The sequence below is a fragment of the Rutilus rutilus genome (genome assembly GCF_951802725.1).
Source record: "Rutilus rutilus genome assembly, chromosome: 12".
Classification (NCBI taxonomy): Eukaryota; Metazoa; Chordata; class Actinopteri; order Cypriniformes; family Leuciscidae; genus Rutilus; species Rutilus rutilus.
Genome location: NC_140217.1, coordinates 22970172 through 22995114, shown reverse-complemented (window position 1 = coordinate 22995114; position 24943 = coordinate 22970172). Strand labels below are relative to the sequence as shown.

Here is a 24943-nt window from a genome sequence, read left to right as displayed (position 1 = left end):
TTTTGTAATTAAATATAAATGCTGCAAGCCTGCAACTAGATCCTGCATCAACGCCTGAGCCCACGGCAGGCAAGAGCTTGAGCCAGGTGCGAAAGCCGGCAACAGTGGCAAAGTCCGGCAATGTCCGTCCCAGTGGGTGTGCTCGTGGAGTATAAGGGCTTGGAGGAAAGCTGAGAGGTGACAGCACTAAGGGTGAGCTGTACCTGGCCTCTGTGAGTGACCACCTGGGACCATCATCCTTACAAATCCACTGGACTCACTCGTCCCTCCTGCTTCGCCTTGGTCAGTCGTCACTATGCCTCCGCCATGGACTTCCGGTCTCTGTGTCTCCTCGGCTCCACCTGGGTCTCCTCCTCTACTGGCTCCACCTCAGTCGGACAGACTCCTGGCTGCACCCTGGAAACCCTCTGTTGTCTCCTCCCTGGCCCCTCCCTCCTTCGACTCCTCCATGGATTCTTCTTCAAACTGACTTTTGTGTGTGTGTGTTTACATCCCGGTACATCCCGATTAGGAGTACATCCCCGCTTATATTAGAACAGTTTCCTAACCCTGTACCTGGCGACACACCAACAGTGCACAATAGGGCTTTTCACACTTGAAATACACAGCTTTTCCCTGTGTAAACGGAATCCTGGGTTATCTTTATTCACATTTAAGACTGCAGCACTATACCCAGGGTTAACAGTTAAACCTGGGTATTCATTAGCTTCACATTCCTAAACCCTGGGTTAAAGTCCTTATACGACTTATTTTGCAAACTTGTACAGTGTGAAACAATGCGGTGTTAGAATGTTACAACTAGATGTTTAGCAACCGACAACCAATTGCGTGCCTTATATTCATGCGCTTTGGGCAGTCATGGAAACACCGTGAAATGTATATGAACACATTCATATACGTCGTTTCTGTGTAGGAAAAATGTCAAACGGCGATGGAAAACGCGACAATTAGAGTGAAGAAGAGACCGTCATTCTTACCTTTATATTTCGAAAAGTTCACTCAGAAAAAAACTTGATATTACAGTCAGCAATGTGAGGACGCACATGAGCCTTTATGTAACAGGTTACTTGTTGCGTTTGTCCAGTCAGTAACGATTGACTTTAACCCGGGGTTTAGGAATGTGCAGAAATACCCAGGTTTAACTGTTAACCCTGGATATAGTTTGAGCAGTGTGAAATGTGAATACAGGTAACCCAGGATTTCATTTACCCGGGGTTTAGAATGACCCAGGGTTAACTATTTCAAGTGTGAAAAGCGCTAATTTGGATGTCTCCCAAGTGTCTGTAAAACACTTTTAATAGGAAAACGCCACACTGAACCTCAGATCTCTCTTTTTTCACTGCTATTAATAAATTAGCATTTAGGCCAAAGCATTTATTATTAATTACTAGTTTTGAGGTTAATAATGGATGTCTGGGCATGATTAATGCATTGTTAATTAGCTTCTAATATGTATTTTCACTGCCTTAACAGATGCCTACTGCTGATTAGTGTTGTAATCCTTTTAAGGTTGCCTCCCTTATGTCTTCGTTTTACTCCTTTCTCCATAATGCCTCTCAACTGCTAATTTTGCTGCAGTAATGTAATTTCATAGTGCATGAGGGACAATATATTTTAACTCATAAGAGAAGACATAATCCAGAAAAAAAGCTCCAGATCTTACTTTTGGTCAAGTCACACTATAGCATCTCAACAATACAACATAAAAAACATGACTGCGTGTGGATCTCAAATAATCTCATGAAAATATTGACCTTGTATTGTACTGATACATCCACTGCATAGAGTTAGTTGACATGTAGTTGCAAGGTTACTTAGTAAGTAGAGGTAGTTTAAAGTAGACCGTCAAAATAAAGTGTAACCAAACGTTTTATAAGAATAAAATAAACACTGTTATTTGGGCCAGACACTTTGTGCTATTATTTAACTCGGTCTATATTGGTTAATTTAAAAATAAATAAAAATAAAATAATAATGGACATAAAACAAGGTTCACTTAACTTTTTTTATTAACCAATGTAGACTTTTGTCAGATTTTTTAAAAAATAAATAATTTGAGTAGGCCTAGATTTAAATGTTCAATTAAAAATTAATTAGAGGCATACTGCAGTAAAAAAAAACAATTTAAAGGTTTAATTAACTTCACAACACATCAGTACAAAAACTGACCAGTGGAGGGTGAAACCTAAATTACAGTCTAATAAACTATGCTTGTATGAATTTGTGGATTAATTGCCTTTTGATAATGAGGCTTGCACACTGAGTGTGATGTACATAAGACAAAATTCTTGCGACATTTCCCAACATTCTTACGACTACTACTAAGTACATTTTAATGAAAAAGAAAAATGTAATACTTTTTTTTTTTTTTTATGAGAATACATTTTACTTCTGTCTTTCATTGTGTAGAAATGAAAAGAAATGTAAAATGCCAAAATGGATTAAACAACTTTCAGAAAATTACAAGCGCAGAGTACTGAGGAAAGCAGCATTGATTTTTTGGAAACAGCATGGTGTGGTGGGGGTTTAAGAGCGGTCCAAATAGCTTCTCGCTTTTCATAGTTTCACACAGTGAATGCTCAAAAATGTTCTGCTTTAAACAGAGACTGATCATTCACCCCTAAAAGAAGCCACATGGAAAAAGAAATCTATATTCATCAATGCGTGCGTCACTGGAAAGTCTGGCAATAGATAAGCTGTTACAAACATCTCCTTTGTGTCTTTTGGTCAGTCTGTTTGAGACATACTGTCTCTCTTTGTTATATTCAGTGCTTATAGAGACACAAAGGATGCCAAGCACTTGAATGATGCAATCAATGTGCCTGCAGTTTATAAAAGGCAGAATCCAACGAACTTGACCGATTCACTCAACTCTGTTAACAAAAATGATATTACATATATGTTTCTATTCAGCAGTGGATCCTTCTTTTTTTTCTTTTCTGAAACATATCACAATATGGCCACGAATGTGCAGTAGGCCTAAGCTATTGGTTGCTCCAACATGCATCGATCTACAGTCTGATTGTGAGGAAACATTTGGCTTTATATATTTATATGGCCACAGTAAGATGATTCATACATAGGCCTGATGATACAGCGCTGTGCCTGCTGTGTGACAAGCGGTAAGAGGAGTTAAGAAGCCAAATCTAGATGATTTGATCGGTGGCAATTTCATGCGCAGCATGCATGCCTCTACAGGTTTTGCTGTGTTGACAACACTTGGTACAGCAGAGACTTAATACAGTTATTCTTATACATCTAATTCCCATGGTGGACACTGCAATTACATTCAGAAATATGAGTCAGATGCTTAAAATAGTTGGAGAGGTCCCCAGAATCAGCTTTCTCAACATATTATGCAGTTTTATCATCACAGTTTCAGTTGGTTATGTTTCTCAGTTTTATTTAGTCGGTGCATATTGCGTTCTTCATATTTCCTACTAATGTTTTTTTTTTATACTCTCTCAAAACGCGAGTAAAATAGAACAGTAAACCCAGAACCTGGGTAAAAATATTAAAAATAAGCCAATAAAACAGTCTGAACCCAGCATTTTAGAGCGTATACATGCATGCATGTTTGTAGATTACGCATGTAGGCCTATGTTTTTATTTATATTGATTATCATTTATTATTTATAGCCTAATTATTAATATTATTCATAAATTATTGAGAAGAGTCCACCCCCAAATCTCATTTATCCTAATGTAAGTCCATGTAGGCAAAATTTGTAAATCACTTAGAAAGGCCTCAAAACCTTGAAATATCGCTTAGAGAACGGCGAGATACACAGGACTTGGCCACATAACGTAAAATGCCAATTGTCTAAATTACTCAAATAAAACAAACTTTCAATGAGAGATATTGGGACAGGCACTTAGGCCAGTATTTAGCTCATGAATAGTAGGCTAATACTGTTATGCGTAGGATACTACGTTTGCACATAACATGATAGGGACTTGACGAGGTCCAGAAACGGATTCTTATTCAAATTCATAAGCCAAGTGAGTCCCAGCGATCGTTTCTGTCAATCTCCAACTCGATAGATGGCGCTATAAGCGTCATCTCGTTTCACTCGCCTCACTTCAGTCCGCGGAGGAATAAAATCCCTGTGTTGACTGACGCAGGAGAGAGCAGAGCAGTGGACGATTTGGAGCTGCGCTGATGTGCAACAATTAAGACCGAGAGTCAAGAGTCCAGGGTTTTATCAGAATACCACATTCGGCTAACAGATGAGCGTCTGAAATGCCATTGTTTGCACTTGATGTATTCGGTTACCACATTCATAACTTTACTGTGTTCTCTGCGCATAATCGAGATCATCTGTCCGGAGCCGATATTACTGCTCCAGTAACGGATTGATCCACGCTTCTCATTCAAATTTACGGCATGACATGTAGATAATCATCCGATACTTAGATGGGGCTCCTGAGGATCATCATGCCACCCAAGTTCCAGCTGCTGGCTGTTATGGCGTTTGGAGTGGCGATGCTTTTCATTGAGAACCAGATTCAGAAGCTGGAAGAGTCTCGGTCAAAGCTGGGTAAGACTGCGGTTTTGTCTCAAACCTTGTACTGCCTAGTGCCTACCTAGCCAGTATGATAGGGACATGATATGCACGTTCGATTCTCGATTGGTATAGGCGCACCATGATGCCCAAAAATGCGGTTCATGTAGGCAGCTCATTAGGGTTTCACATTTTGCTGCTGCTGTTGTCTCCTTTACAACAGACACACAACTGCAAGAAAGACAACCGAGTTTGCATTGCATAGTTCACCCACAAATGACAATTCTATTCTATACCCCTCATCTTGTTCCAGACTTGTGTCTTCTTATTTGTTTCTTCTGTGAAACACAAAAAAGGAGAGATTTTGAAGAATGCCGTTGCCATGTAGTGTCAAGATTTCAAACCTGAAAAGGATACAATATAACCAATGAAGTGGCTCAGACTTCTCTTGTGCTATTCTTTTGAAGCTGTATGGTAGATTTGTGTAAGGGACAGATCTGATATTTTGTTTAGAATCTTCCTCCAGTGTGCAACAGTGCCCACTTTTTCAGAATTTTTGATTCTGGAAGTAGTTTTTTTTCTATAGGATAAAAAAAGAAAGAAAAAAGTCTTCATAAGAGTCATAAGCCATGACCGAAACCAACCAGCTATGAGGTGAATCACAACATTACAAACTTTAATTTGAAGAAATTTAAAATTGGACAAAAAGACAAAGGTACAAGACTGTGTAATAAACTGCTTTATTGAGGGGAAAGAACAACAATCCAATGAAGCATTGTGAATGATGGTGAAATAAGGGTGGGTTAATAAAATATTCCTGATTTAAAAATTGATTAGGTACAGTAGGCTACCTGCCAACATATTTTTTTAATGTTTTTGAAAAAAAGTCTCTTATGCTCAACAAGGCTGCATTCGTTTAAACAAAAAATACAGGAAACCAATAATGTGAAATATTATTACAATTTAAAATAATTGATTTCTAATTTATTCAAATTTGTAAAAAAAAACCCCAAAAAAGCCATGAAACTGATTAATCCTTATTAAAGTTACAAAAGTTATTCAGTCAAGAGCAATGAGTGATTGCTCTTCGTCTTTAGTTGTTTGATTAACATTACAAACGCAGACAGCAGGAGGGAAAATTTCACTTATAAGAGTTAATGGATTGATTCAGTAGTCTACTGTTACATATGCATTTTATTTCTCAACTGTTTACCTTCAGTTAAGACAGAATTGACTGTTTATTGAGCCCTCAAAATTACCGCAAGGGAAATTCCTTCTCCGCGACAGCCCTAGCTGCTCGGATCCAATATCCTGTTACTCAACATGCGGTTTCTCTCAACTATTTAACGTTCCAAAACGAACGGTTTAGCTGAATACTCGTCGAGACAGGCATTTTGACATAATTTTGTATGTATTTGACCGTTTAAGCGCAGTAAGCCAATAATTTTGGTACTTACGACTCACAATACAGAACTTGCATAGAACAGTGGTGCACATGCTTTTGGTGTGAGCACGAAACTTGGAAATGACTACAATAGTGCGCAATACAAGCACTATAACCGGAGCGAATGAGATGAGGCAGGTGTGTGTCACTTCATCGTCGGAGAGAAGAGAGCCGGAATGCGAAGCTGACGTTATTGCCTGTGTCCCGCTGGCAACAAAACAGAAAAGACCAATCGGAAAGACAAGAGACTGATCCAGGCCGATCATGTGGAAAATTGTCCAAATCCGGTCCCTGGCCGGTCGATTGGTACATCTCTAGTGAATGACAATTGAAATTCCTCACATAATCGTTGTCATATGACTCCAGGGCTTGGAATAAAGAGCAGAGTCTTGTGGGCACCTTTTAAATTCTGACAGAATTTTTTATTTTTGGGTAAACCATCCCTTTAAACGTAAACCATAGCAATATTCTTTCACTGGCACAGATACATTATTAAATGTTACCATTAAAAAGTCGGCAAAAGGGTATTTTGTAGTACATTTCATCAAACTCTTAAGTCAACATGCCTTGAATCATGATCATGCAGTCAGTTTCCTCAACCATATGCATTATGTTTGCAAAGCAAATGCATCTTTGGTTGTCACCTGGGATGTCTGTTAGAAATCATGCTTTGATCATAGCCTAAATGTTTATAGTAGTGTATTATGTGTTAATCATACCTCGAATTCTTTTATAGAATACATTGTTTTTGTCTGAGCATTTTAATATCCAGAGCTTTCTGTTTGTGATAATAATGCATGTGTGAGCTACATACCCACTGCTGATGTTCCTTAAAGGCATGAAGCTGGTGTGTTTGATCACACACATCCTCCAGTGACCCATGACAAAGCAGCACAGGTGCATCCACACAATTAGTGCAGCAGAACTGCTGAAACGAGTCCATTTATTTGGTGTGGCACTGAAAAGATTGCTAGTAGAGAATGGGTAGAAGCCTAGTCAAGTCTGTGGAAATCCTTGAATATTTACTAGTGGAAAACTTAATTTGGTCTCTGAAGTGAGAAAAGCACCACATGGCTTATGTTGAATGTTTTTCCAGAAATATACATAAGATATTTACATTTATATAAAACAAAAAGTGTTTGTTTGAGTTTTAAAAATGTAATAGTATTAATATAAGTTACAATAAGTAATCATAGACGGCTGCGAACATCTGTATGAAAGCTTTTGTTATGGAATATAAATCTGATCATTTGTGCTTAAAAACATTATAAACACATAATTAGGCCTAATGGAATCTCATCAAAACAAATAGCATGACAGACAGAATATAATTTTTCTGAAGTGGGAAAAACAATGTTGAATGTGTTTCCAGAAGAGATATATATATATATATATATATATATACAGTGAGGAAAATAAGTATTTGAACACCCTGCTATTTTGCAAGTTCTCCCACTTGGAAATCATGGAGGGGTCTGAAATTGTCATCGTAGGTGCATGTCCACTGTGAGAGACATAATCTAAAAAAAAAAAATCCAGAAATCACAATATATGATTTTTTAACTATTTGTATGATACAGCTGCAAATAAGTATTTGAACACCTGTCTATCAGCTAGAATTCTGACCCTCAAAGACCTGTTAGTCTGCCTTTAAAATGTCCACCTCCACTCCATTTATTATCCTAAATTAGATGCACCTGTTTGAGGTCGTTAGCTGCATAAAGACACCTGTCCACCCCATACAATCAGTAAGAATCCAACTACTAACATGGCCAAGACCAAAGAGCTGTCCAAAGACACTAGAGACAAAATTGTACACCTCCACAAGGCTGGAAAGGGCTACGGGGAAATTGCCAAGCAGCTTGGTGAAAAAAGGTCCACTGTTGGAGCAATCATTAGAAAATGGAAGAAGCTAAACATGACTGTCAATCTCCCTCAGACTGGGGCTCCATGCAAGATCTCACCTCGTGGGGTCTCAATGATCCTAAGAAAGGTGAGAAATCAGCCCAGAACTACACGGGAGGAGCTGGTCAATGACCTGAAAAGAGCTGGGACCACCGTTTCCAAGGTTACTGTTGGTAATACACTAAGACGTCATAGTTTGAAATCATGCATGGCACGGAAGGTTCCCCTGCTTAAACCAGCACATGTCAAGGCCCGTCTTAAGTTTGCCAATGACCATTTGGATGATCCAGAGGAGTCATGGGAGAAAGTCATGTGGTCAGATGAGACCAAAATAGAACTTTTTGGTCATAATTCCACTAAACGTGTTTGGAGGAAGAAGAATGATGAGTACCATCCCAAGAACACCATCCCTACTGTGAAGCATGGGGGTGGTAGCATCATGCTTTGGGGGTGTTTTTCTGCACATGGGACAGGGCGACTGCACTGTATTAAGGAGAGGATGACTGGGGCCATGTATTGCGAGATTTTGGGGAACAACCTCCTTCCCTCAGTTAGAGCATTGAAGATGGGTCGAGGCTGGGTCTTCCAACATGACAATGACCCGAAGCACACAGCCAGGATAACCAAGGAGTGGCTCTGTAAGAAGCATATCAAGGTTCTGGCGTGGCCTAGCCAGTCTCCAGACCTAAACCCAATAGAGAATCTTTGGAGGGAGCTCAAACTCCGTGTTTCTCAGCGACAGCCCAGAAACCTGACTGATCTAGAGAAGATCTGTGTGGAGGAGTGGGCCAAAATCCCTCCTGCAGTGTGTGCAAACCTGGTGAAAAACTACAGGAAACGTTTGACCTCTGTAATTGCAAACAAAGGCTACTGTACCAAATATTAACATTGATTTTCTCAGGTGTTCAAATACTTATTTACAGCTGTATCATACAAATAAATAGTTAAAAAATCATACATTGTGATTTCTGGATTTTTTTTTTTTGATTATGTCTCTCACAGTGGACATGCACCTACGATGACAATTTCAGACCCCTCCATGATTTCTAAGTGGGAAAACTTGCAAAATAGCAGGGTGTTCAAATACTTATTTTCCTCACTATATATATATATTATTATTAATAATAATAATAATAATAATAATAATAAAAATATTAATAATAATAATATTATAATATTAATAAGGTCTGCGAACATCTACATGCTTGCTTTTATTATGGAATAATCAAAACATTTGCACGTAAAATGCATAATGTACAAATACATAGGCCTTACAACCAAAGCAAATAGCACGACAGGCATCATTTACATAGTGGCACCTTTAAAATAAATGAATAAACATGCTACTCCGTTACCAGTGCAAATGATGCTGTCATATTTAGCATTGAGCCCAGTTTTTGCATTATGGATGAGGAAATATTAATCATAAGTCCATGAAGTGGAGAGTTAATTAAATTGAAAGCAATGCTGCCGTTCTAACCTTGTGATGGACGTTTGTTGAGGCTTAGGATGCCAGGACTGACAGAGGAGTGAAATCTGATTTGCCCTGTGCAGGCTTTGAATTTATAGACTGCACTATGCTTATTAGGTTGTCTCACATGACATGGTTCATTAGAAGATGGAAAACCCTTAGCTTTGCCTCCCACTCCACTAAGTTACAAGCATCACTGTCAAGCTATAAATCTGGTGTTCAGCCACTGCCAACAGGTCTATTATTGGGGGTTTTCTTACACCATAGATTATACAATATCATTTTATTCTCATTCCACTACCAGCTGTGCAGCTCACAAAGAGAAATAAGCAGAAGCCTGTATGCAGAGTGACAGGAATAGCTCCGCTTTAAAAAGCCCACGTTGCACGTCGTAAAATTCTCCTGTGTACTATAGGCAAAGAGATGAAAGCGCCGAAAGACTGGATTTCTGAAATCCATTTGATGCCAATGATATGCAGCATAATCTCTCGGATATGCTGTGCAAATAGTTCACCGGATTGATAGAAATGCATTTGGAGGCATGAAATGGTAGACATATTGTATTTATGCATTAAAGACAGTAAAGACATTATAAATGCGGTTCTTTTGAACTTTCTGTAAAAAATTTATCACGGTTTCCATAAAAATATTAAGCAGCACAATTTTTTTTTTAACATTGATAATAACAAATGTTTCTTACAACCAAATCAGCATATTCAAATTTCTAATGATGAGTAATTTTGAAATCAGTTATTAACATTATTTTTGCATCTGTTTTGTGGTGCAGAATATGCTCACTTGACCTTTTAAGAATACTTTCTTTCATTGCTTTTATCAAACCACTTTATACAGTCGTACCGCTAACTGAAAGTCCTTTTCACTTATCGCACAACAAGCATTTGATCATTTTGAAAGGTCTCTTTCTGCAGTGAAGGTTATTAACTGTTAACAGACATACAGACAAGATCGGATGTCCTTGTTAACAGGTGATTCATTCCCATGTCAGCCACTGAAATCTCTCAGGACTGGGGGACAAACTTGCTGTCCATGTGCCCAGGGGTGAGTGGCTGATAGCAGAGCTCTCTAAATTGGAGACCTTTCTTTGATGACTTTTAAATGGAGTGATTTATTCTGTTTGTCATCAAGGCAGCACCTCAGCTGTTTTACTAGAATTCATCTCATGTTCTGAGAATTGAATGGGCCCTGTGTTGTCTAGCTAGATGGAGAACAGCTCTGATCTGATGACAGTGCAATATATATATATATATATATATAATTTTTTTTTTTTTTGTCTGGCTTGCTTTTCTGTTGTGTACAGACTCTTGCGGGCAAAACAATGCCTCTATCTTTTGCGTCAAGACAAGAGGTTTGATTCCTTGTGATTGTATGGGAAATGGCGCAATTTGTTGATTTGACTTTCTAATTAAAAGCTAATTTATGCAGACTGCTATGATGCTAATATCTTTATAGAATACAAAAAAATTATATTTATGTCTTGTTCTCTTTAAAAAAAAAGATGTTGATTGAGCACAGTTATTTTTCAGTTCAGTTGTTTTAAAGGGATAGTTCACCCAAAAATGAAAATTCTGTCATAATTTACTCATCATCATGTTGTTCTAAACCCATAAGACTTTTGTTCATCTTCGGAACACAAATGAAGATGTTTTTAATAAAATCTGAGCCAGTTCTGCACTCCACTGACAGCTACTCAACTACCACTTTGACGCTTCAAAAAGTTCATAAAGAGATTGTAAAACTAATCCATATGAATTGAGTGGTTTAGTCCAAATTTTCTGAAGAGACACGATCGCTTTATACAGTATGATGAACAGATTAAATTTAGGTTTTTAATTCACATTTAAATTGATCAGCAAACATAAACAGAAGCTCAACCGAACCTGCTTGACGCACAAGAACAAACCTCATTGGTTCTTGCGGAAGCTCAAACGTGCTGCGTAATACTGTGTCCTAACCAATAAGATTCCAGCGACAAATAATTTATCTGTCCACACTAGACGCGATGTGACTGCGAGATGCGTCAAAATCAATCAAAACCCACAGCCAATCAGAACAGCATGTGGCCGGGCTCTCACGGCAAGTGCACAGCACCAGAGAGTAGCCTAATCTTGACGGCACTCGCAAGAAAATGGATAAGTAGGCTACATAATCAAATTCACAAATATTACACCATTTAAACATTATTAAAAATACATAGGCTACTGAGTTACTAAAACAATCTTTGTCAAAGAATACACTTGTTTCATCACAGTTTGAACGTTCTTGTTTCCATTTGTTTAATTTCAAGATCTGAGGTGAATTATCCATTGTTGCTTTCACAGCTACAAAGCTGGGAGCATTAAATGATATTCAAAGTCACATTGCATGCTTTTAACATTAAATAAAGCACATAAACAGTACCTGAGATTATCATTGCCACACTTTGTGTTTGTTGTTCCAGCCGCGACGTTGCAGAAAAATAGAAACCGTTTCTAAAATAAAATCGTCTCGTGTCGCCGTCACGGCTGGTTAGGACAAAAACTCTGATTAACATGGAAAAGATACCTTTTATCGCGCATCACGTGTAGTTAGGACACGGTGTAACATAATGAATCTCGTTTGTTCTCACACGTCAAGCGAACATGCTTGAGCTTCCGTTTACCACAAACTGATGTGTGAGTTTATATGTGAATAAAAATCTAAATTCAATCTGTTTATCATAAAGCAATCATGTCTCTTCTGAAAATTTGGACTAAACCACTCAATTCACATGGAATAGTTTTACAATCTCTTTATGAACTTTTTGAAGCGTCATAGTGGTAGTTGTGTAGCTGTCAATGGACAGGACATAAATCACTGAGATTTGATTAAAAATATCTTCATTTGTGTTCCAAAGATGAACGATAGTCTTACGGGTTTGGAACAGCACGAGGGTGAGAAATTAATGATAGAGTTTAAATTTTTGGGTGAACTAACCCTTTTAGGTAAGAAAAAATGTAGAAAAGATATGTGCTCAAACAGTTTTCTTATGCCAGGTTCAGACTACAAGATATCAGCCAGATTTTGGCATGATCCGTTTGACGTAGGGTGTCTTGGTAATTCGTAAATGACACTGTCCGTCAGGACTAAGTATTGATAATTTGATCTCATATAGTGTGTCATAGTGGATGACAATCAACGTCTGTGATGCTTCGTCCTGACGGAAAGAATAGCATGTTTAAATTGTTTACACAGCTCTTACGTACTTTCAAACCTGGCAAACGAAAGAGACAATGGTATTGGCACTGCTAGGTGGAATTATGCAATGGAGCAAAGGTTCGTGGAGCTATGGCAACAATTCTCCTGCCTTTATGATGTTTCCTTGAGGGACTATAACAGAGTGAAAAAAGATAAATACTGGTGAACGATAGCGGAGACACTTTCAGCAACTGAAGAAGCAACCGAGTGTGCCGCTTTGGTAGCCAATGTTTGTTTATGCTCTTGCTTCTCCGCCTTCTTACACGTTGTTTAAGACGGCAAGCTATGATTGGTCAGGAATCAACGTGTAGTTCTGACTTGTTTCTACAACACCATAAGAATTTAGGAGTCAAAATCGCATAATATGACACAGTGACTATCGTAACGGACATATTGTGTAGTCTGAACCCGCCATTACTCATCTCCCTTGCACAAAAACAATATTCCAAACTTCAATAAAATTCACTTTCTCAAAATGACTCAGCATATAAACTAAAACTGCCTTTTGTTACTTGAATGAAATGTCGACCCAGGACGAGCTATAGGACAGTGATGTTTTGGGGTTTTTTCTGTTTTTTTTTGTGTGTGAAAATTATCAAAAATGCTGGCGCTGGCTGACAACTTTATTTTTTTAAATGCTGGTGGAAAAAGAATGAATTTGCTTTTACCGTAGTCCATTGCATGATGATTTTGTTCTTGGTGTGAGTAGAGATCTTTTTTTTTTTTTCATGTTTTGTGTGAAAGGGCCTTTAGGTACTTGAAAGTTCCCTTTCACCTTTCATGATTTCCAATTACCCATGATGGCAGGATCTCTACAGCAATCTTGACGTTAGGTTTGTGTGTGTTCTAAAGCACAGGAAATCTGTTACATGCAGCTTTCTGGAAATATAATACATACAGGGGTCAGCTCAGTTTCCTAGAGATTATCTTGCAACCCGCTGGCACTCCATTGGCATGGGAACTGGTAAATTGGTTGGGAAGTTACCTGCACTTTGTTCACCTGTTCACAAGCAATTATGTTTCTGTAAATGCCTGAACCTGATATCACTTATAATGAAACTGAGATCCAGCCAGTGAGAGTGTATCTGTTTGTCACATTAGTTTCTCAATATATTTCTCAGTAATGATACAGTTTGTCTTTACAGTCACCGTAATGGTAAATTACCCAATGAAAACGCGAGCTGGCCATTTTTCATTAGTCGATGCCAGACCATTTATCTTTCAGATTTGGGTCTGGATTTCCAGGCTAATTATAATTGTTTATCATCTCAAAACTAATCTTGCCATTTACTTTGTAATTACATGTAATAAAGTCCACACCAACTAATAACTGATCAAAAAAAAGTTTAGAGCCAATCAGAATCTCCCCAATTCTGAAGAGATTGAGAATTTAAAGTACAGAAAACTACAGCATGCAGTTACATTTACATTTATTCATTTAGCAGAGACTTTTGGAGATGGTCCTCACTGCAGAACATGAAATCCAGTGAAATCCACCTTACATATACCTAAACCTACCCATCTCCACCCCCTGATCCCTAAACCCACCCCTAAACCTACCAATCTCCACCCCTTAGATCTGGATCCAACTCCGCCCCCTGGATCTCGTGTACTGCAGTGAGGTACTACTGGACTTTTGTCCAAAGCGACTTACAGATGAGAACAATAAAAGCAGTTAAACTAAGAGTAGGACAACAATATGCAAGTGCTATGACCCTTCTCAGTTTAATCTAACGTAGTACATGTTATTTAAAAAATAAATAAATAATAAGAATAGAAGAGAAGAGAAGAGAAGAGAAAGTGTTAGTATTACTGGATCAAGTGCTGTCGAAAAAGAAGCGTCTTCAGCCGTTTCTTGAAAGTGGCTACGGACTCAGCAGCTCTTGTTGAGTTAGGCAGATCATTCCACCAGCAGGGAACAGTCATGGTAACGGTCCGAGAAAGAGATTTTGTGCCTCTTTGAGATGGCACCACAAGACGTCGTTCGCTTGCAGAGCGCAAGTTTCTGGATGGAATGAGTTTAAGTAAAATGGAGCAGAGCCAGTGGTTGTTCTGTAGGCAAACGTCAGTGACTTAAATTTGATGCGAGCAGCATCTGGCAACCAGTGCAATTTTTGTAAGGAGAGGAGTGGCGTGTGCTCTCTTCGGCTCGTTAAAGACTACTCTGGCTGCAGTATTCTGGATCAGTTGCAGAGGTTTGACCGTGCAGGCTGGAAGACCAGCCAGGAGAGCATTACAATAGTCCAGTCTGGATAGAACTAGCGCTTGGACAAGGAGTTACAGTGTATTAATATAAACAATGTTATTGTCCAGTGGTGTGTGGAAGCCAATATTCAAATTCAAAGTTATCATTTTAGGAATCTTTATAGATGTGAAGCTTACGGAGAGCAATTTTGTCTTGTCTTACAAAGTCCAGTCCATTATCAGAGGGTATTATGTAGAAACTGGACAGTATGTGTGCTAATGTGACTGTAATATTGGCAAAATGGCAAGTTAATAGACTTTTGTTTAATGTGTTTGTGATTTAAATAACGTTTTGTGTTTTAGAGACATGGACAGAACATATTTAGTTTATTGATTCTGCCTTCCGTTATGACCTACTTTATGTTGAAGAAAGATTCCTCTGAACATTTCTCTGTAAAAGAAGCTGTGCTGCTGAGTTAAAGTTTACATAAAATGGGCTTAGATTTTCTTCATTCTTTCTTTTTGGGCTTTAGATATTGGCCAATAAAGTATGGGAATGTTCTGATGTTATTTATATTATATTATATTATATTATATTATATTATATTATATTATATTATATTATATTATATTATATTATATTATATTATATTATATTTATTTACCATCCCCATTTAATATTTTACATGCTACAAGTAAAATTAGGCATCAAAACATTACATGAACAATGTTTGTAAATGTGTTGTGTAAGGTAGGAACAATTTACAGAAATTCCCACAATCGATTGCGGTTTAAATTAACTATCAATTATTCGATTAATCGTTAACCTTAACCTCTTAAATCCGGAGCGGAGGGCGCTAAACCACAACATGTACATCACAGAGGGATATGACATGCTGCTTGGCTAAAGCTAAAGGACTTCAAGGATTCGATCGTGCTGCGAACATGACACACTGTTTTCCAAAATCATTTGAAAGTTCAACCAATGGAGTTTGGATCTCGGGTGTGGTGGTGGGTAGGTATAGTAGGTTGGGAATAGGGCTGTAAAATCGATTAATCGCATCTAACATAAAAGTCTGTGTCCGTGTTGAAATTGTCATCGTAGGTGCATGTCCACTGTGAGAGACATAATCTAAAAAAAAAAATCCAGAAATCACAATATATGATTTTTTAACTATTTATTTGTATGATACAGCTGCAAATAAGTCTTTGAACACCTGAGAAAATCAATGTTAATATTTGGTACAGTAGCCTTTGTTTGCAATTACAGAGGTCAAACGTTTCCTGTAGTTTTTCACCAGGTTTGCACACACTGCAGGAGGGATTTTGGCCCACTCCTCCACACAGATCTTCTCTAGATCAGTCAGGTTTCTGGGCTGTCGCTGAGAAACACAGAGTTTGAGCTCCCTCCAAAGATTCTCTATTGGGTTTAGGTCTGGAGACTGGCTAGGCCACGCCAGAACCTTGATATGCTTCTTACAGAGCCACTCCTTGGTTATCCTGGCTGTGTGCTTCGGGTCATTGTCATGTTGGAAGACCCAGCCTCGACCCATCTTCAATGCTCTAACTGAGGGAAGGAGGTTGTTCCCCAAAATCTCGCAATACATAGCCCCGGTCATCCTCTCCTTAATACAGTGCAGTCGCCCTGTCCCATGTGCAGAAAAACACCCCCAAAGCATGATGCTACCACCCCCATGCTTCACAGTAGGGATGGTGTTCTTGGGATGGTACTCATCATTCTTCTTCCTCCAAACACGTTTAGTGGAATTATGACCAAAAAGTTCTATTTTGGTCTCATCTGACCACATGAATTTCTCCCATGATTCCTCTGGATCATCCAAATGGTCATTGGCAAACTTAAGACGGGCCTTGACATGTGCTGGTTTAAGCAGGGGAACCTTCCGTGCCATGCATGATTTCAAACTATGACGTCTTAGTGTATTACCAACAGTAACCTTGGAAACGGTGGTCCCAGCTCTTTTCAGGTCATTGACCAGCTCCTCCCGTGTAGTTCTGGGCTGATTTCTCACCTTTCTTAGGATCATTGAGACCCCACGAGGTGAGATCTTGCATGGAGCCCCAGTCCGAGGGAGATTGACAGTCATGTTTAGCTTCTTCCATTTTCTAATGATTGCTCCAACAGTGGACCTTTTTTTACCAAGCTGCTTGGCAATTTCCCCGTAGCCCTTTCCAGCCTTGTGGAGGTGTACAATTTTGTCTCTAGTGTCTTTGGACAGCTCTTTGGTCTTGGCCATGTTAGTAGTTGGATTCTTACTGATTGTATGGGGTGGACAGGTGTCTTTATGCAGCTAACGACCTCAAACAGGTGCATCTAATTTAGGATAATAAATGGAGTGGAGGTGGACATTTTAAAGGCAGACTAACAGGTCTTTGAGGGTCAGAATTCTAGCTGATAGACAGGTGTTCAAATACTTATTTGCGGCTGTTTCATACAAATAAATAGTTAAAAAATCATATATTGTAATTTCTGGATTTTTTTTTTTAGATTATGTCTCTCACAGTGGACATGCACTTACGATGACAATTTCAGACCCCTCCATGATTTCCAAGTGGGAGAACTTGCAAAATAGCAGGGTGTTCAAATACTTATTTTCCTCACTGTATGTATATATATATATATATATATATATATATATATATATATATATATAATATTCTGTATATACACACATATATTTATACATATATACTGTGACGATGTGTAGAGAGACCAATCGGACACTGTTTGACAGTTGGAGTATGCTTTGATTGGTTTAATCATTCAAAATGTCTTATAATATTTTCATTACGTTTACAAGCACCATCTCTGAACAAATGACACACATCAGTTTAAAACCGAAAGAATAAAGGCATAGTTACTTGTTTGTCCATTCTTTGAATTTTCGGTCTACATCATTGTCTTCTGTGTAATCAATCTTGTCATCGCGTTCAAGATCAGACATGTTTTATGTTATGTTTTATTGTGTTTCTCCCGTGACCTAGTTTTTCCATGCGTTTGATTAGTCATTTAGTTCACCTGGTGTTCATCAATTATCTCATTAGTTCCCTTGTTTAGTTCTGGTATAAGTATTCCGTTTTGTTCAGTTCTTGGTCCTGTGGATGTTTTCCCCAAGTTTACACCCCATGCCTCTCCTGTGGATTATTGAATGTTGTACTCTTCGTCTTTGTGCGCTGCTTATATCCAGCCATATACATACTGTACATACATACATACATACATATACATATATATATATATATATATATATATCTCCATAAGTCCATAAAAACCTGAAACATGCTTGCTCTGATCAGTATATGAACTGTGATCTGCGTTGCAAGTGTTGTTAAACTCATTACGTGCATAAACGTAACGAGAGAAAACTGCTCTCATGTGCTATTGTGCATGTGTGTTGTTTTTGTCACGTATTAAATATTGTTGCAGACAAATTTTATTTTCTGTGCGTTGGTATTCAAGCTCCAGCTCTAACCGCATCCTGGAAATAATGCAAACAACAGTTTTGTGCTACCGTGCTGATATATTTATGACACGTGTGTCCGAACGGTTAGAGGCGCTGAACCGGTCGTGTTACATTTTGAATTCTTCTTTGTAATGTGTTCTCATGCGTATCACAGCGCAGTGATTGGATTAAAAGAGTTTATTCTAATGAATAATAGGGAGAAACTGGTGAAATAGACGTTTCCAGCCACATAGATGTGTCCAGCCATGACAGCCAACCACCATTCCAAAATGAATGCATGTACATCACTTTTCGTGACATAGGTTCAACTTTTCTTTTTAAACCGGAAGAATGAAATGGGCCAGAAAAACATTAACCACTTTAAAGAAGAACCACTTTTCCCTTAATAATAAACACAATGAGTGCATCTGGTGTTTTCATTGATGTGAAACCAAATGTTAACATCTCAAAAACACGCTGTAGGGTTTCATGACCCTTTAAGTGTCAGTTTTTAAAACAGTGGCCACAGATACACAAGGTCTTTAGTATCTTTTGGGGCCCTTTTAAGAGTAAGATCGCATATAGAATAAACATACATGTGGCATATTTTGACATGTTTGGAACTTGTAGAATAAAAGGTCACTTTTCTAATTTTTGTACGTTGCGGTCTCCTAAGATGAGACCGACCCCCCCCCTCCCCCCTCCATCCCATCCTCCCTCCCTCCCTTTTTTGAATAGAAATCCCTTTTGAAAGAAGTGGGTTATAGCCACTTGGAGTCCAATCTGAAAGCAGACAACCCATAGAAGCCCAGTGAGGGAACAGCTGAATAGATTTTCCAACTCGCTTCCCTCCGTGCTCCTCCCCTTTATCCGAAAATTGGAATGGCTCTTGTTCTGTAGTGGATTCCCTGCTCACCCTGCGGGTCTCCTTGGCAAAGTTGTGTTTGCTGAGGCTAGTGAGGGAAAAAGGAATGGATGATTGACAGCTGCCTCTCATTTCACTGTGAACTCTAGTCTGATGTTCCACAGAGACTTCCCCTTAGTTTTATCACAAAGAAAGCACTCTCAGGAAAAAACTTGTGGGCCATTGTAGGGGAAATAAAGATACAGATATTTTGAATGGGTGTCGTTTTGCCCATTTTCTCAGTTTTTAATATTTGAGCCCATTCCCAACCCCCTTCCACCCCCCCAAACAAAGCAGAAAAACAAAAGCAAGTAAAAGTGAATAACTGTTTTGTCACGGTAATATTGTAATTGCCATGTCATAACATCCCCGGTACAACTAAGAGTACTGACACATTAATTTTGATGGGGTGCTTATGTTTTTTATATACATTATAAAAATTTGTTTTAGGCCCTACATACATACATGCATGCATGCATACATACATACATACATACATACATACATGCATACGGTACATGCATACATGCATACATACATACATATTTTCCCCAGTCTTTCTATGAATACAGGAAACATAGGTGCTTTTTAATTGAACACCTTTTTTTTTTAATAAAACCATTAATTCTAATACTAGTCATTTTGCCCCCCCTTATGCATTTGTGTAGTTTTTTTGGTTCATGCATTCTTGGATTAATAGGCATTTTAAAGATCAAATTTGCAACCCTGTTACTGGTGAAGTTTTGAGGTCGACAATCAATATTTTCTGAAGATTGATAATGCCCTACAGAGAATAAACGTTTGGGTGGATATACAAAATAGGGCATAACATTATAAATGTATATATAATTTTTTTTTTTTTTTTTTTAAATCAGGCCATATTTTGAATTATTCATGACATTATGTAAGTACTGGTTTCCTAATAAATTGGACTGAATGTATTCACTCACTTTGTGTCTTTGCAAGGCTATATTTAACGGTCCCTCCTCCTGTGCTACTCTATTAATCATTCCCTCGAAGTCTAGCTTTTAGATTAATCAAGTGACAAATGATCCAGTCAGCCTGGATGTTGAATCATAGCTCATCAGACCAATGCTCCACAACACTAGGGGTTTCACCTGCAACCTAAAGATTTTCTCATTCTTGCATGGCGTATGTTTTCCCACTGCACACAATTTCATTAATACAATCTTTAAAACCTTTTCACAGCTGCAGTCCACTTATCAGTTGCTCCCATAAGGAAATTCTGACTGCCGAGTCTCTTTCAGGGCTGAAATTAATTATCCTTAATATCGCTAAATGAGAATAGCTGAATATTAATAGCACCAGTGCTGACCTAAGAATAGCGCTCGTCTGAGATCATTTGTTTCCATTCTCATCTCGCTCAGCCATCCTGGAGCCCCATGCTAGAGGCTTTTCTAATGTGCAAGTATGTTCTTGCAAACATTCACTTCTCCATCACTACCCACACATCACCCCAGCCTCCACTCCAGCCGGCCTCTCACGTCGGCAGCCTCACACACGCTCCAATGGTCACTGTAATGTTGTCAGGGGAGAGCAAGTGTACCATACACACTGGTAATAATGGACAATTGGAGGTTTTTAGTAGCAACAATGAAACCGGTTTTGCTTCAGGAGCTGGAATTTGCATTGGACATGTTTTGCATTGGACATCAAGCCCAGCATTATATAAAAATAGTAAATGAGTAGGAAAATTTGTAGATTGATTGATTGTTTCCGAGAAGACCTTGACCAAAAAGTGTCTTTCTAGAAGCTTGAATCATTCACAAGCTTCTATAACTGAATTTCAACTGAATTTGGCATATGTTAATGTCTTTTTATATAAATGCTGGGTGGAAAGACCAAGATGTTATTTTTAAATACTTATATCGGCTCTTTCCATCTAGCATTTGTACAATATGAATTGTTATATATATATATAATTTTTTTTTTTTTTTTTTTTTTTTGTGGACATGCATAAACTATGAATCACATAAATTAGGTCATGTGACTGAACAATTAGCTTAGATGATTGATTGGCTGTTATTATCCTCTAGATCTTTCAGATGTTGTTGCTTCCAGACAGAAGGCATCTGCTGCAAATTGCTTGCAAAAATGAAGTTCATCAGAGCATTTTGTTTGTGCGCTCTAAACCAAAAGTAATTTATTACATTAATAAAAGAGCTAGTTGCTTTGCCAGTGGCTACACCTCCCATTTTCATTTTGAGAAAGTTTTCCAAGTAGTCGTGGTTTCGTTCACTTGAACGAATTGGGCTTTATTTGCAAATTGTTTTTGAGATAATCAGATTTTTCTGGTAAATTAAACTTGAATGGACTTGGCTTGTGAAGTGACAGATGAATTTGAATTTTTAAGGGATGTTCACACCAGTCACAAAAAGGAAAAAGGTGGCACATCAAAGCTCCATAAATAGAAAAATTATTTATTGCATATTCAAGCCAAAAGCGATGTTTCGAGCCATATGGCTCTTTATCAGACAATGAAACCATTTACAAGAAGGCCCTTATATACATCAGAGTATTGCATTGCATTTTTTTTTCTTCATGTGATGTATACTCTGAATGTAAGGGCCCTACTTGTCAATGATTTCATTGTCTGATGAAGAGCCATATGGCTCGAAATGAGCATGCAATGCATGAAATATTTTTTCTAGCTTTCCAGCTTTTTGCCTGCTGGATGTGCACACTTTTTGTCTAGTTTGTTTGATGGGAAAATATGGTGTGATTTGACATTAATTTTAATGGCGCCTGCCATCAATGCGACAGATTTAGATTTTACTTTAAGGATAAGTGTTCTCTTTTTCATTGTACTGCCATCCAATAAAATGTGCAGTTTTAGTCACATACCCAGAGCTGCTGTTATACAATTAGGTGCCACTAACAAACAGACTATTTTGCTAAGCGACAGTGAGAAGGAAGAATACAAAACCGGCTTGCTTACCAAACTATGTTCAATTAAATGTTAGTTGCCCTTTATTATTTGCATGGATCTCAACCAGCTTGGCTGAGATTTCTTCAAATCCAGAGCTTAATTTACCCATTAAGGTCATTGCAGAAAGAAGCCACACTCGTGATGATACAGTGTCACTCTATTCAGACTTCTTACCATTTTAAACACTGACAGGACTTAAATATAAAGCTCACCCATTTTAACAAACATATCATATTCACTATCCCACAGAAAAGCCAATATGACAGCCACTGTGTAACAGCAGCCTGTTGTGAGAGGTGGTGTGCATGCTGTGAAGGAATTGATCTGGTGTTGAGAGAGATGATCTCAAAGATAAAGACTGAACAGAGATCCTATAGATAACAAACTCTTTCCCAGAGGCAGTTTGTGAAGATTTTCTCACTTTGGATGGCGTAGCTCGCTGTAGCTTCCACACCCAGCAAGAAGGTGAAAGTTGTTGTGCTGAATCACTACGGCAGAAGGATCGTCATAAATTATTCATCAGACTCTCACACCTTACTGCCGCCTTGGCACAGAAAGGGAATGCTGGCTACTGTCTTCACTCGTCTCAAGTGTTTGTGTAATCCAAGTAAAACTATTGATGGCTTTTTGACAGCTCTTTTTTGATCTATAGTAGCAGTGAAAGGCTCACGAGAAATCTGATGATGACTAGTTTGTGACTTTGATTTGACTTTCGTCCCTAGCTTATGTGGACGGCTTCATCTACCCGCTGAGATCAAAGTTACAGACATGCTCTTGATCTTAAACTCTGCCTTATGAATAACACTTTAATCCATGTTTAATCCATATTTTCACCTTTCTGCTTAATACTGAGACCACATTGGGTCAAGGTGACTCTTGCCAACCAGCATTGGCTGGGACTGCTGGGACACCCAATGCCAAAATATAACCATTGATTGGAAATAATGAGGAAAAACAAACACAAAAATAGCTCAAATGCATGAATTGCATCATATTTATGTTGTATACAGTTGTATAAAGTATGTAGTTTCAAGAATATATTTTTATCCAAGTCACAACTGCCGTTTCTGCCGCACGTCACACAGATAATTGGTTTTGTGACAGTTTTAGAGAAAACCTGATACTCACCAATAAAAGGTGAGAAATGAGAAACGGTTATTATAATGGGGTAGTCATAGGGGATCATTGGTGATGTATTTTGTTTGTGTGTAGTGAAACAATAAATCATAATGTTTACACTGACATAATTGAGAGAAAATATGAAGAGACAATTTATTGTGTTTGTTTGTCATGGACAAAAAAAAAAAGAAAAGATCACAATAAAATTTTATTTTTTTAATTTATTTTTACATTACTTTAAAATAATAGATAATTATTTTATAAATTATACAAGATTGCTGCGTTATATTTTTTCTTGGTAATTTGGCGTTCAGTTTCATACTCTACGCTGTTTTATGAAGGCCCACCCCTTGAACATCTCTGGCCTCTCCCCTGCTGTGAAGAACTGTAATAAATCCAAACATGATTCTTGACCATGTTTGCGATCATGGTTGGCGCAACCTCTGTGCTTACAATACAGAGTAAAACATAATTTGGAGGTTTTAGAATTAATATTTGCTATTTCAAATGTTCAATTTCACAATACAGTCAAACAGTATGCATTGAATCAACTTAATGCATTGAATCTTCAGGTTGTGCTATTAAAAATGTGTCTACAGGGATGACTACGCCTCCATGTAACAGGGACTGAGGTCTTGTTGAGCATAAAGTGATACGTTGACAAACTATACGATGCAGAATTTATTTTTTGTTCACGGTTAGCTATTTATCTAAAGCTAGCAGCTTTGAACGTGTCTTTGTGTGCTTTTATCTTACTAACCTTTTACCCTTACCTTACTTACACACAAATTACACACATTCATTCAAATGAGATAGAGCCCGTTTTGTCCTAAAGTCCTTTATGTATAACTGGGCATAATTCGGGAGCCAAGCTGAGTTAAGGCTTGATATTCCGGGCATGGAGAGCTCCCAGAGGGACCCTATATTCCCCACAGTCCTCTGAGTCAAGCCGACATAAGGCTGCATACTCCCGGTGAAACCCCAGAGCCCCAACTCAGCTTCCTTCCCGAGATACACCCAGTTTAACTTCCACCTTTGACCAGGCATAACTCGGGAGCCAAGCTGGCTTAAGGCTCCAGACTCCCTGTGTGGGGTGCCCACTAGGAGGCCCCCCTAAGCCCAGAGTATGGAGCCCTAACTCGGCTTGGCTCCCGAGATACACCCGGTCAAACTTCCAGCTTGACTCCAGCTACAACTCCAGTCAAGCCGACTTAAAGCTCCAGACCACCGGCCACTAACACCAACCCATCATACCCAGGGCTCTAATCAAACATTAGCAACATTTTTTTTTTTTAATACTTCCCTGTCACTAAATAAATATATTGATGTTTTACTTCTTTAAAATCATTAAATTTGTTTATATTTTGTGAATCAATGATGATGTGGGCTTATTTGGAACACATGCGGGCTTAAATGGTGCCAAAAGTACCAATTAAGCCCATGCCAGACTTCTGACTTTATTCCTAAATTATCTTAATTTTATATTCTAAAATGTTCATCAACTAATTAATACAATTTCAAATGAGAGATTAATCTTGCATTTTAACAAATCATTTTTCTTATAAACTATGTCAATATCTATGAAAAAAACCTAGACTTAGATTTTGGTGGGCTTAATGGGTACACTTACCCTAGTGCATAGTATGTAGTTTGTCATTTGGGACAAAACTGATAGTTATATATTTTTACCCAAACCAGTAGTTTCACTGGTGTTGGACTGGTAAGTGTTCCTGGAAAATCTGAAGCCTGCAATCTTACTGCATTAG

The 24943-nt window shown here is 38.2% G+C and overlaps 1 protein-coding gene across 1 annotated transcript in view; it reads left to right on the top strand.

Moving 5' to 3' along the window:
- Positions 1–4080: 4080 nt before the first annotated feature.
- hs2st1b (heparan sulfate 2-O-sulfotransferase 1b) overlaps positions 4081–24943 on the top strand; it is an 83836-nt gene continuing 62973 nt past the window's right edge. Inside the window, exon 1 of the mRNA XM_084426442.1 lies at positions 4081–4541. Within this exon, the coding sequence (XP_084282568.1) occupies positions 4418–4541 (124 nt within the window). The 5' untranslated portion in view covers positions 4081–4417. The remainder of the gene's footprint in view (positions 4542–24943) is intronic.